This window comes from Lonchura striata, chromosome 14 (genome assembly GCF_050655825.1).
Source record: "Lonchura striata isolate lonStrDom1 chromosome 14, ASM5065582v1, whole genome shotgun sequence".
Taxonomy (NCBI): Eukaryota; Metazoa; Chordata; class Aves; order Passeriformes; family Estrildidae; genus Lonchura; species Lonchura striata.
The window spans coordinates 9542114-9554329 of record NC_140716.1 but is presented as its reverse complement, the minus strand read 5'-3'; the positions used below and the strand labels follow the sequence as shown (position 1 = coordinate 9554329).

At 39.0% G+C, this 12216-nt stretch overlaps 1 protein-coding gene across 2 annotated transcripts in view; it reads left to right on the top strand.

Annotated features, from left to right (window-relative positions):
- Positions 1 to 12216, top strand: part of CPPED1 (calcineurin like phosphoesterase domain containing 1) — a 55464-nt gene that overhangs the window by 31319 nt on the left and 11929 nt on the right. For both annotated transcript variants that reach the window (XM_085592379.1, XM_021539835.3), the window contains one exon: positions 9265 to 9687. In XM_085592379.1, coding sequence (XP_085448505.1) covers positions 9265 to 9687 — 423 coding nt within the window. The remainder of the gene's footprint in view (positions 1 to 9264; positions 9688 to 12216) is intronic.

Genomic DNA, 12216 nt, shown 5'->3' with positions numbered 1-12216 from the left:
AAGGGTTTTCATATTGTTATTTATGACATGTATCACCATTTATACTTTTATAAATGTATATTTTTTAAGTAGAACAAACTAAAATATATTATTTTTTCTATCAGCTTTACAGAGCTGCAGTCATATTTAATAATGTTTTCTAATTGCTCCTTGGTGTGCTTGCTGTCTGTGTCTCTCACTCTCTTTGTTAGGCCATATTTGGATCGTAAGAGCTTCCAGGACTGTGTCTGTTACATATTTCATGTTTTTCTGTGCCATCTAATGTGTGTTTCAGGCTGTGAGCCCGGGCATGTGTTGTTACTGTGAATAGTTTAAACAGGAGGTGACAGCAAAGGTCCTGACAATAGACAAGCTGAAAACAGAGGTGTCCCAACTATACACAGCTCATTGCTGATGTGTTTGTGGTCATTGAGGCACTGCAGCCTTGAAAGCTACCAGAAGATTATTTTGTGTAATGGGTGAAAAAGCAGCCAGGCAAGGCCCCAGAGCTTCAGGAGCTTGTGCTGGTGGAATGTACAGACTTACCTTCCACGACTGGCATCCTGTAAAAAGCTGTCATTGGAGACAATTGTCACTGAGAGAATCACTGTGGGACTATGGGAGATGCAAGTGCTCTCCCTGCCCAGTGTCCTTCCTCTGTCTCTCTCCCTGCTTTCTCCCCTTCAAGCATCAAGGGCCCCTGCCAGGATGTGTGGCTGTCCTGCTGCTGCTTCCCGGGGCTCCAGTTCTTCTGGGACATTCTGGGTGCCAGCCAGCTCCCCCTGCCTGCCAGCTGTGCTCTGTGTATCTGTGTGTGCATCACCGCTTTGCGTTTCCCCCAGGAATTCACACATTCCGCTAACGCTCTTAACTCCTCCATAAAGCCTCAATAAGGCACATCAGCTCGGTTCAGCTAATTACAATTTTGGGCAACAGTGTGTTCTTTATGTGAAAAGTGAAACTGCTGGCTGCATGTCTCCTCAAAGTTATATACCCTATCCTGTCTCCCATGCAGTGTTTCTTCATATAATAAAGCAGGCAATGATGTGCAACAAGATTTTAAAAACAGGTGCCAAATGTTGGTATTCTGAGTTCATATTTAGACAGCAAGTAAGTGACAATTTTTCAAATCAGTACTTCTCCTTTTGACTCCTGCTTGACAATTTGATTATCAGAATATGAGATGAGATGGGCATACTGGCTTCTATACAATTAGTCCCTTTTATGAGCCGTGACACGTCCACAGAGGAGAGTGAAGTTATTTACATTCAGAATAGACAAGCTGCAGAGCTGAGGAAGATCAGAACTGATGGTTCTGGTGGCCAGACAGTGGTATGGCTTCATTTCTGTTTATGATCACTGTAGCATTTGAAAGCATCCTCTCTCCTGGGAGAATCACAGCTGGATTAGCTTGAGCTTCTTTCACATGCCCAAATTGGATGTGCAACTGCCATGCTCCAAAATATTTGTCTCTCTCTTTCTGTCAAATATGCAGTGCTTTAACGTGACACCCTCCAAAAGTGTAGTTTTTATAGACAATAAATCTTGAGACACAGGCTGTAGCATATAATTGCAAACACCTTACAGTGTAACTCTAAAAAAACCCCTTTAATTTGCCTAATTTTCTAAACTGGGGAAAGCACACACCATTGCAAATGTTCCTAGTCAAAGCATTATTGTTTAAAATCTATTTGTGAATGTTCTGAATTGTCTTACTTAAAAAGCCATATTGGGCTGGTCAGTGAATACTTTGTAAGTTGGTACATCCCAGGAAGTCTTACCTGTCTTTTGGTCCAGGATCCACTAAAAAGGAGCGTTGAGGAAATGTCCAGTTTTATCACACCTGATAAAGTCCACAGTCATTTACCCATGAGTGTCCCTCCCTGTTAGGAAGTATTGCCCAGGTGTTTGCTGTGCAGAGCTGTGCATTTGCAGCTGCTCTGCAGCCAGCTGAGCTGTCCTTGGCGAGGCAGGTGCTGCGCTCGTGCTTTGCTGCGTCACGCGGGACTGGCGTGGTCACACTGCAGGGACGAGGTGTTGGGAGCTGGAGATCTGCTGCTGGTGGGCTTTGCACACAGGATGAGATAGGAGTGTAATGCTGAAATCTGCATGCAAATGCACAAGCTGCCATTTATACATTTGTGAACTGAATAAATTACAGAGAAATGTCAGGTCCAATTCAAGTTCTTAATGCTATATACAGTGATCTGGTAAGGCATTCCACAGAGGAAAAAAACTGTGAACTGCTTTTAATACTGCTTTTAAACTACCATTAAATAACCAATTTTGCTAAAACAAAGGATCATTAATTTATTTTTTAAAACTGGCCAGATAAAATTAGGCTGCACTGCTAGCCCTTAAGTGAGGCATATATATAAGGAGATATTTTGTCAAGTTTTAATTTTAACAAAAAATGTAATAATTCTCAAAAAAAATCCCTTTCTCATCTAAAAGGCAAGAGCATGAATGCTGGTGTTTGATTTGTCCGTATAATAGGCATATGAGCAGGTAAAAAAATAGTGTCTTAAAATAGGCTCCACCCTTTAAAAATGGCTGTAAGCATTTCACCTTTACTATATTTGCTTTTTTTGCCATTTGAACTGTCTGCTTGGTTGACTAACAAAAGCAGTGTATTTTTTTAACTCCCAGCAGTGTGGCACAGCTGGGGAGGAGGCAGCTGTATTCCAGTGTCACTTGCAGTTTCAGCAAAATTGTCAGCTAAATCCCGATTCCTGAATCTTTGTCAGTGGAGAATTGTAATAGAGCATGAAGCAGAAAAGAAACAGATCGACTTTTTAGGTGCAAGGCAGAAGCAGAGGCTTTAAAATGTTTGCACTGAATCAGGGTATAGATAAAGGTTGTATTTGTTTGAGTGCAAGGTAACATTTCTATTAATATGTGACTGCCTGATCAATAGGGCAGTGTTTAGGTGTGACCTAATTTCCTGGCTGTAAGGTAATGTAATCTAACTAAACTCACTGCATCTATTTCTTCTGCTGTTGTAACCTAACTCTGATATGCTTGGTAGGATGGAATCCAAACCAAAATGATTCTTGGCTGTTTTCTTCTCCAGACTCTTACACCAGTGTTAATAATAGCTAAGAATTTGGGTAAGCAGCACATTATTTGTTAAATATCTAATAATAACTGTTTAAAGAAATGCCACTGTGGTTGCATAAATAAGCATTTTGTAGTAATTATCTGATTCTAGTAAAACCTAATGGAGCGTTGAAAGCCTCAAACAGCTTACTGTGAAATTAAATTTGCTCTAATCAGCCCAGAGTAGGGAAGCATCAGAGATCTCCACACAAGTCCAACAGGCTCAGATTGCAGAGAAACCACTGGGCTGTCAGAAGCAAATGTTTAATCGTCAGCAAGTATATATTTATTTGTATTTTAGACCTTGTTCTCTAGTCTAGTCTATGGATGAATTTAGAAATCCAATTAGCAGATTGATATCTCTGAATATTAAAATCTTGGAGATGTAATTGGCTACACAGTTTTCTCAGATCTTACATTTATGATACAAGTACTAGAGAGTATGAAAAATCTAGTATGAGTACTAGATGTTTTTATGAAGTTTTTTAAATTAAGTTTGGTTTTGGTACTAGAGCTTAGAGGTTTTTTTTTCCATCTTGTGATGATTTCAGCAGAAGCACAGACCCAAAGGCAGTGATGGCCTGTGCTTGCTGTGACAGCTCTGTGTTGCTGGGAGATGAGCAAGGATAAGAGCAGAGTTGAGCTTAAGTGAAGGATAATACTTATTTTCACAGCAGAACATGGAGCAATAAATGCCAGGAATTAGGTTGTTATGTGGGCACCTGTGTGGCTGGCACTCAGAAAGATGTCAGCATTTGCAGTCATTATATTTAAGTCATGCGCTGAAACCAGGAGTAGTTGATCCCCTAATAGGTTTCCTTGTTCAGTTGGGGATTTTGTAATTGCTTTAATGTAATAATTGTTCATTATTAGCTTAAACTAGAGTTAAAATTTCTTCTTGTTTTAATTCCCAAAGTTATATAATAAAATTAATTCGTATTTTCATGTAGGAAAACTTCTGTGCGATCATTTTTTGAATCTCAGATTATTACTTGTTTTGAATATATTGAAAAAGTTACTTACAGCTGTAGACAAATGAGTATTCCAGATTCTGCTTTTCACTAATGAACTAATGAAATGAGGTTCTTTGTAAGTTAGACTGAGTAGTCAATCAGTTTGTTCAGGAGTGAATATAGTCATATTTACATTCTTTTTAACTGCATGATTTTTTGTTCATCATAAAATTGTCTTCAGGCTATTTGAAGATTAGAAATATATATGACTAAAGAAGAAAGTGGAGACATTTTAGCTATTACAGCACAGACTAAAGCAAAAAAAAAAAACCTATCTCAAAACATGACCATAATGGGTTTATTAAAATGGATCAGCTTATTCTTGCATGTAATAATTTGGAATGATGCAGTGTGTTGCATTACTTCATTACAGCAGACACCAGAGGGAAAGCTTTTAAGTTTAAAGCAAGAACCAATGAAGAGCACTGGTAAGACTGAACTTTGGTGGCCAGAGGGGTTTCCTTTCTATGCAGTGCCCGGTCCATGATCACATTTTTGTAGCATCCTAGGACACAAAAGAACGTGGAGACTGTAGTGTTTCATTCCACTCACGACCCACGAGAATCACTCTAATGGGATGATCAGTTGTAAACAGATGAGTAGAGGGATGAGTGTGGCCCTGGCAGTCAAGGAGTCACCCATATTGATGAGGTGGGGAAGGGCAGGAAAGAAGGGAGCACAGTGAGGAACAGTGTCAGAGCTCTGGGGTGAGGGAGCTCCATCTGCTTCAGTGCTCTGAAGAGATGCTGTGGGTTGGTGTTTTGAAAAATGGCAAGGTTGGAGCTCAGGTATTTATGTTAATGCATAGCAATCAGATGCAGTTGCAGAAGGACCTGGCAGGTACAATGTGGTGTGGATGAATACCACTGGGTTTGGACCTGTGATGTCTTCCACGTGACGGTGTCACCAGTGGGGCTGTCCTTGGGGCTGTCAGCAGACAGGGACAATGTAGGATCTTCCTTGTAGCCCTCTGAGCTGGAGCTAACAGCCAGGTATCCAAGGCAAGAGCAGAGATGAAAGGCAGTCCTAGTTTGACAGGAGGAGCTGTTTTCCCATGGAGATGGAGGCAGCAGTTACATTTCCTCCAGTGCAGCTAAAACAGAGTGTGTTTGAGTATAGCCTTGGACTGCCCTCCCCTGTAGAAATTTAGTGCTAGGGGAGGTCCTTTAAATGGAGGAGTAGGAAAACTGCAGACAGTCATGAAAGCACATGAAACAGGACAAATGTCTCAAGACTCAAAATAGTTAGACTCTGAATTAAGCAATTGTGATGCACCGTAAGGCCCAGGAAAATGCACAGATCTATCTGTTGTTGTTTTTAACAACATCATGTGATTGCTTTCAACAATAATTAGTTGTCCTTTGATGTCAGAATACTTCTGGTAGCATCATAAATTACAGAAGGAATGGGCCCAGTGTTTTTCTAAATATTGTTTTCATAGCTGGTGTTTTGACATTTTCTATTTTGCTTTTATCAAATGTAGGTACTATTTCTGTTTGATATTTTGTATAGTATTTTTGTCTGCAATGTATGCAGTCTCTTGGGTTAAATGTTAAACAGATTGCAGTTGTCATATCAGGGCCTTCCAAGAGTGTTGCTGGCATAAAATTTGATTTTTCTTTTTTTTCTTCTTCAAACTGAAAATTTGTGCTTTCCATTAAAAAACAATGTGATTGCAGTTTCTCTAAGTTTGGGACACTTAAGATACATTAAAATACTGAGACTAAGTAATGAGAAATCCAGGAAATGATTGTGCCATATTTTTGCATATTGTTAAATTTTTTGAAGATGTGTGAGCTAAAGGCTTCTCTTGCCTTGGGGGAGTGCTTAGACTTCACCTAACACCAAGACAGGAATGCCTGGGGGTACCACTTCATAATGCCATCATAAGACCCCCTTCCCCTCCTGATTTATTTAAGTAGAAAAACTGGTGCTATTGTTAATTAATTGATAATTTTTCATTTGGAATACTTCCGGAGGAAAAGTTACAGTGTTATTGGGGTAACTGTATGGGAAGGATTGTGTTATACAAAAATTGTCATCAGCATTGCAGCTACAGCTTGGGGGGAAACAAGGCACTAAGTTGTTTTTAATAGCTGGTGCCTTACAAACACTAAACCCAACCCAATCTTAGAGTGGTGCACCCTTCTGTGGAATACCAAAGAAAACTGTAATTAAGGATTAGTATCTAAAGGATTATTTCTTTGGCAGAATAATCTGTAATTCTGCTGTCTGAAGACAGCTCCAGCAAAAGTCCTGTAAAAGTACTGTCTTGAAATCTGTTCTTACAGTGTGTGAAGAAGGCTGGTTGTCTTGGTTCCTTTAAGCAGTGCAGGACAGAACAGTGGAGCTGTTGAGGCAAACAGGGATACACAACAGAAAACAGGCATGGTGACATTGCACCTTCATGCTCCTGTTCACATCACTCAGCTTTCAAAAATGATAGACTGGGAAGCTGTGGAAAATTGCAGACAACTACACCAGCAACAGTACTCACTTTCATGTTTTTCATAAAAGCCAAGCTGCCCTTTATGGACTATTAATTTGTGAAATCATTTCTCTCAGGGCAAGACTTTATTTACACAACCTAACATAAAGACAGAAAATTGTGGCCCAGGATTTAAAAATATCACTGCACATGATGCCAGGATAAACATCACAGAAATTTATTTCAGTTGCATCTACCCTGGCACTTCACAAATATTTTTTTTTGTATTACCTTTTGGCACTATATTGTTTTCCTGGTCACCTATAACAAAACTCCCTCTAAGCCAAAGAAATCCATGTCCATCAAACAGAAATGTTCTTCATAAAAACTGGAACAATTAGATATTATAGCTCGTTGCCTGAGAGAGATTAAAAGGATATTTTTTATGCTGTGGCAGGGACCACTTTAATTTTCCAGTGGCTTCCTTCTTTACCACTGTCTTTGTCTTCTTTCCCTGTTCCTTACCTCAGATGTGAAGTTGGGGAGGTGCTTCAGGAGGGCTCCTTGTGGCACATTGTGTGTTGTGGTGGTGCAGCTCAGGGCCAGTGGGACATCTGAGCCCTTCCTCCCCAGCACTGTACCCAGGGGTCCTGAGACATTCCTCCACTTTTCCCCACTTTTATCTCTGTGGGATTCTCTTCTTTTGAAGTTGTTTTGACCTTCTGCCAAGATGGTCAAGCCAAGATGCAGTTGTTCTAAACCAATCTCTCCTTAGTAGGATTTCCCAGGCTCTTGGACAGAGATCTTATTTTCCATTTTGAACAATCTGTTTTCTGCAATAAACACTGAATATGTTTCTCTGTTGCTATAGAAATAATATTTCATTAAATGAGGGAATCGGTGCCCTGCTGTCGACAAATCTAATCTGTTAGTCTCCAGAGCTTGAATTTCACCGCTGGGAAGAAGTATACATAATTCTGCAAATTATTTCTGTAACTTTTGCATAAATGTCTTTATACTCTGCAACTGTTAGCTAAATTTCCCAAAGTGGTAGCATGGAGTTTAACATGGTGTAATGTGTTTACATGGATCTGAACAGAGCCTTCCCCCTTTGCATTTCCCTGCTCTCCTCCCCCCATCCCCCATATATTTTCATATTTAGAGTTTGAGATTTCCAACTCTTTCCGTAGGAAAATGGAAAGTGGCAGTAAAAGCAGTGCTCTCAGCCAGGTTCCTTACCCTGTGGACAGCAGTGTGCCAGGTTTATTTCTATTTTTGATTTTATTTTTTAAAATTCAGCATCTCCAAGTAATGTAGATGTGATCTGCTCTCCCCTACTTTCTAGACTTCCCTGGGTATCATATGTCCAATATTTGTCAAGTTACTCAAGATTTTCCTATAATAACTTTCTACCCTATGCAGCAGTTAAACCCAAGAGAGTTGTGGATTTTGACTTAATGCACCTCATATCAATGTCCTTACATTTAGCCACAATTTAGACCTGATATGGTTTTTTTTTCTCAGTATTTTTATAAAGCTGTGTAATTCTGGTAACAGCAATAAGGTGGTACTAAAGCCTGTAACTGTAGCGTATGCAAAAAAAAAATATTTTTTAGTAAGGGTTAGTGTTTGTCAACATATTCATCATGAGTATTTTGAAGAAATGGTAAAAACCCATTTTATCTCATAGTTGCAATACAGGAACCCATTTCTGCATTTCTGTGTATAAGCTATGTGTGTAGTTAGGAAAGTAAAACACAATTTAAAAGTATGATGATTGATTAGCACAGACCTGTGTGCAAGTGTGTGTTAGAAACCTGAATTCAGAGTTCTTTTAAAATCCTTTTACAGCTTTTGGTTAAAAAGTTGAGTGATTATTTGTGAAATGGGCCCATGCTAGATGTGTGTTATGTATTGCAGGACAAAACCAATTTATACATGTTCATTTAAAAAATTAATAATAATCATATCAATGTCCTCTAGTGAAAGATTAGTCTTTAGAAAACATAGGAAAACCTCTGTAATCATTAGAAGAAAATAACTACCATTTTAAAACTTCCTTTCTAAGTTTTTTCAGTGATTGTAAATCAATCAGCGAATACAATAAATCTTTGTAGGCTGGGACAAACTCCTGACATGAAGAAGAGTACTTGTATGGATATGCATATGAATATAAATAAATTGCAGGGAAAAGTAGCAAAGTACACAACTATTTTTTTAAAATTTAATGGCATTCTTATTATTATAAGAGACTCATCATATGAATAAGTCATCACAAGACACTGATTAAATTTTTGCTGTTAAAATAGTTCTTTTAATGGAAAAAAAAAAAAAAAAACAACAAAGCTTAATTTTGTTCCACAGCCATAAAATATAAGCCAGAAGTTGGCCTGGTTTTTACCCTTGTGCTGTTACACCATCCAAGGCTGCTACATTTTTTCACTATATCATGAGTCTGTAGATGAAAAGAATCAGCTGAAGCTCCTGGGGCAAAGCAGTGACCATGGCATCACTGCCTGCTCTCTGCTGGGTCCTGACCAGAGCCTGCCTTCAGGCCAGCTACTGAAAATGGCTGAGGCCTTGATAGGGAGGGAGTGGGCTGGCTGGGTGTACAGGGATCAACTGGAGATGTTTTCATGATCACATCTAATACACAATATACAGTTCCATAAACAAAAACTAACAATGAAGGTGAGAAAAAAACCCATAAACACTGAAATGTTTTTGTATTTTTTTTTCCTTTAGGAACCCGATGGAAAAAGAACCAAGAGCAAGATTTAAAGAATGTTCTGAAAAACACTGACCAGGACATACCACTGGTATTCGTCAGTGGGAATCATGATATTGGCAATACTCCATCAAGAGAAACCATAGATGATTATTGCCAGAACTGGGGAGATGACTACTTCAGCTTTTGGGTTGGAGGTGTTTTCTTTCTTGTGTTGAATTCTCAGCTATACTTTGATTCTTCCAAGTGCCCTGAGTTAAGGCAAGCCCAGGATGCTTGGCTTGATGAGCAGCTGGCTGCTGCTGCAAGCCAGAAATGCAAGCATATAATTGTATTTCAGCACATCCCTCTGTTTCTGAGCAAACCTGATGAAGATGACGATTACTTCAACTTGGAGAAATCAGTTCGTCAGGAGATAATGGAAAAGTTTCATAAAGCAGGTATTTTCTCAAACTTTCCTACTCTTGAATTTTTGTCTCAAATTGTTAATGGCTCTGCTGCCAGACAAAATATATTTAACTTAAATGGTCTGTTTTCAAGGAATTTTTGAATACAACTTATAAGCCTCATTGTTTCCCATAGATCAAAATTATCAACTGAATCTACTCACCTGTAATAAGTATCAAAGAAAATTTAAAACTTTGAGTGAAAAGTAAAAAGCTAAACATGAAAAATTCCTTAACATAAATAGCAAGGTTTCAATTGTTCAAGTACTGGCAGATGCAAGATAACCTGAGTTTTTCCTGCCTACAGAGGGGAAGATCAGGTATTGCCATAGGAGAAAAATACGGAATTTATGTTTTACATAAAACATGGAAACAGAATTCAAAATTACCTTGGAGGTTGCTTTCTCCCACACTGAGCCAATTTTAAACCAAGAGTGTAATGCACCCCAGATTTATTCAGTGTTAAAACAAGTCTTGCTCTGCTAAAATCAATCCTTTGCACATCCATTTCTAATAGGGGCCATGTCTGGGATGAAGGGCAGGTGGAGCATGTGCTAAATGAGTAATTGTACCAAATCCCTCAGCTTTGTGTGATGCCACTTGAGTCCCATGGAGACAGACACAGTACACAGCTACTCCTTCATGCTGTTCCCATTGTTTTCTGGTAATTGCCTTCATGTTCCTGGAGTGTGCCAGTCTCTCAAAATTTCCTGCCATCACTGCATCAGAATGTCATTTTCTCTGTATCTATAAGAGAGCACATTATTTGGATTACTGAACAATGCAAATTTTTATGATCTTTTTCCTAATTTACCATCTGATTGTTAAGCCTGGCCTCATCCAACTCAGCCTAATTTCCAAGCTCTCAATCTCCTACTGTTTCCAATCAGTGGGGCCAAAATTCACAGCTATCTGAGGGCTATCCAGGGCACTGATACATTTGCAGATTCAAGATTTACAGGTGGGGGTTTTTCCCCATAAGGAGACACGCTGAGAACATCTCATACCTTTTTTCATTTTGTGTCAGTGTTAATATAGTGGGAAGTGTTGCTCTTGGAGAGTTGGACAGCTGTGACTGCCTGTGTACCATGGACTGCATTACATCCTAGTTCAGTGGTGTATCCCAGGAAATTTGCATTAATGTGGGAACTATACAGTTCTGTTCTAGGATTTTTTGTCATCCACTTTGTTTACTAGCATTTGACAACACTCAGTACTGGGAATATAATTCATCAAGAGGTAAAATAAACATTATTATTGTGACATCGTTGTTACATCGTGGTGTTTCCTAATAGGGTGTCCAGAGGCTTAACCAGAAATTGGGAAAACTTCAAATAATTGGGGAAAGGAATGGAATGGGAAGTGAGCAATACAACTCTAGAGAAGAAATTCCCAAACTCCTTTCTGTGCCACCTTTCTGCTCCCTCCATCATTTCTCCCTGTGTCCCTCATTCCCATCTCTAATGAGTTGTTTGGTTCCTTAATGAGTGTGTTTAAACACTGATCTTTGGCATGCTCATTACTATACACTGAGTCAATAGGTAACATTTGCAAGCCAATAATCAAACATTTTGCTAATGAAATGAATACAGAGAACAGGCAGCTCAGTAACTCAGACTGCTGAGAAAAATGAGCTGAATCAAAAGTTGGCTCAGAGTTACCTTAGTAACCGGTGCGTTCTGTTTCCATTTTATTATTCTGTTTAAGAGCAGCTTTTGTGAGACCACAGAGGTCTCAGTGGGTTGCAGAGAGGCTGTTGGTATGATGGTGTAGAGGCACAGAAATGCAAGGACACCACTAGCTTTCTGAACCTCTGCTTTGCCAAAGAATAATCAAGTTTAGGACATCATTAGACAAGAAATTGGTTTTCACCCAGTTCATTTAATACATTATTGGAGGATTAAAACACAGAATATTGCCAATGAAATCCCAACATACTTTGCTTTTTTAAATTTAGAAATTAGGTATAACTATTTATTATGGAAAAAAAAGTCAGTGTGCCTTTTTAGACCACCAGGCTGCCACTGTTCCTCTCCCCCAACCTGTCAGCAGTCCTTCCTTCGTCCCTTCCTTCTGCCTCTTGCTGTTTCAGTGCTTGTAACCATGTTTGTTGTGTCATTATGTCAGTAACATGCATGGTTTAGGGTGTTTGGCATTATTAGATGGGCATCATATTTCAGTTGTTTGTAACACAGGATCAAATATGGAATTACCACAGTTCTCATGTTTATACTTTTTCTAGAAGTGTCAAACATGGAGCCATAACTCAACAGGTTAGAGAGGTACAGGAAGGGAAAGATAATCTAGTCATTCAGATCTTCATGAGAACAAAGAAATTCATATGGCTTGTGTAGGAAATGGTCAGATACTTGAAGTATGGTTATATTGGTCATACGGTCACAGGTGCTTTAAACTGAGGTATGCAACTTCAGAAAATTCTTATTTTCATTCCAAAGCCCAGATCTTCTGTCGTTATTATCTTCTAATCACTCCTGTGTTACATAATGGTTTTGGTGTAAGTAT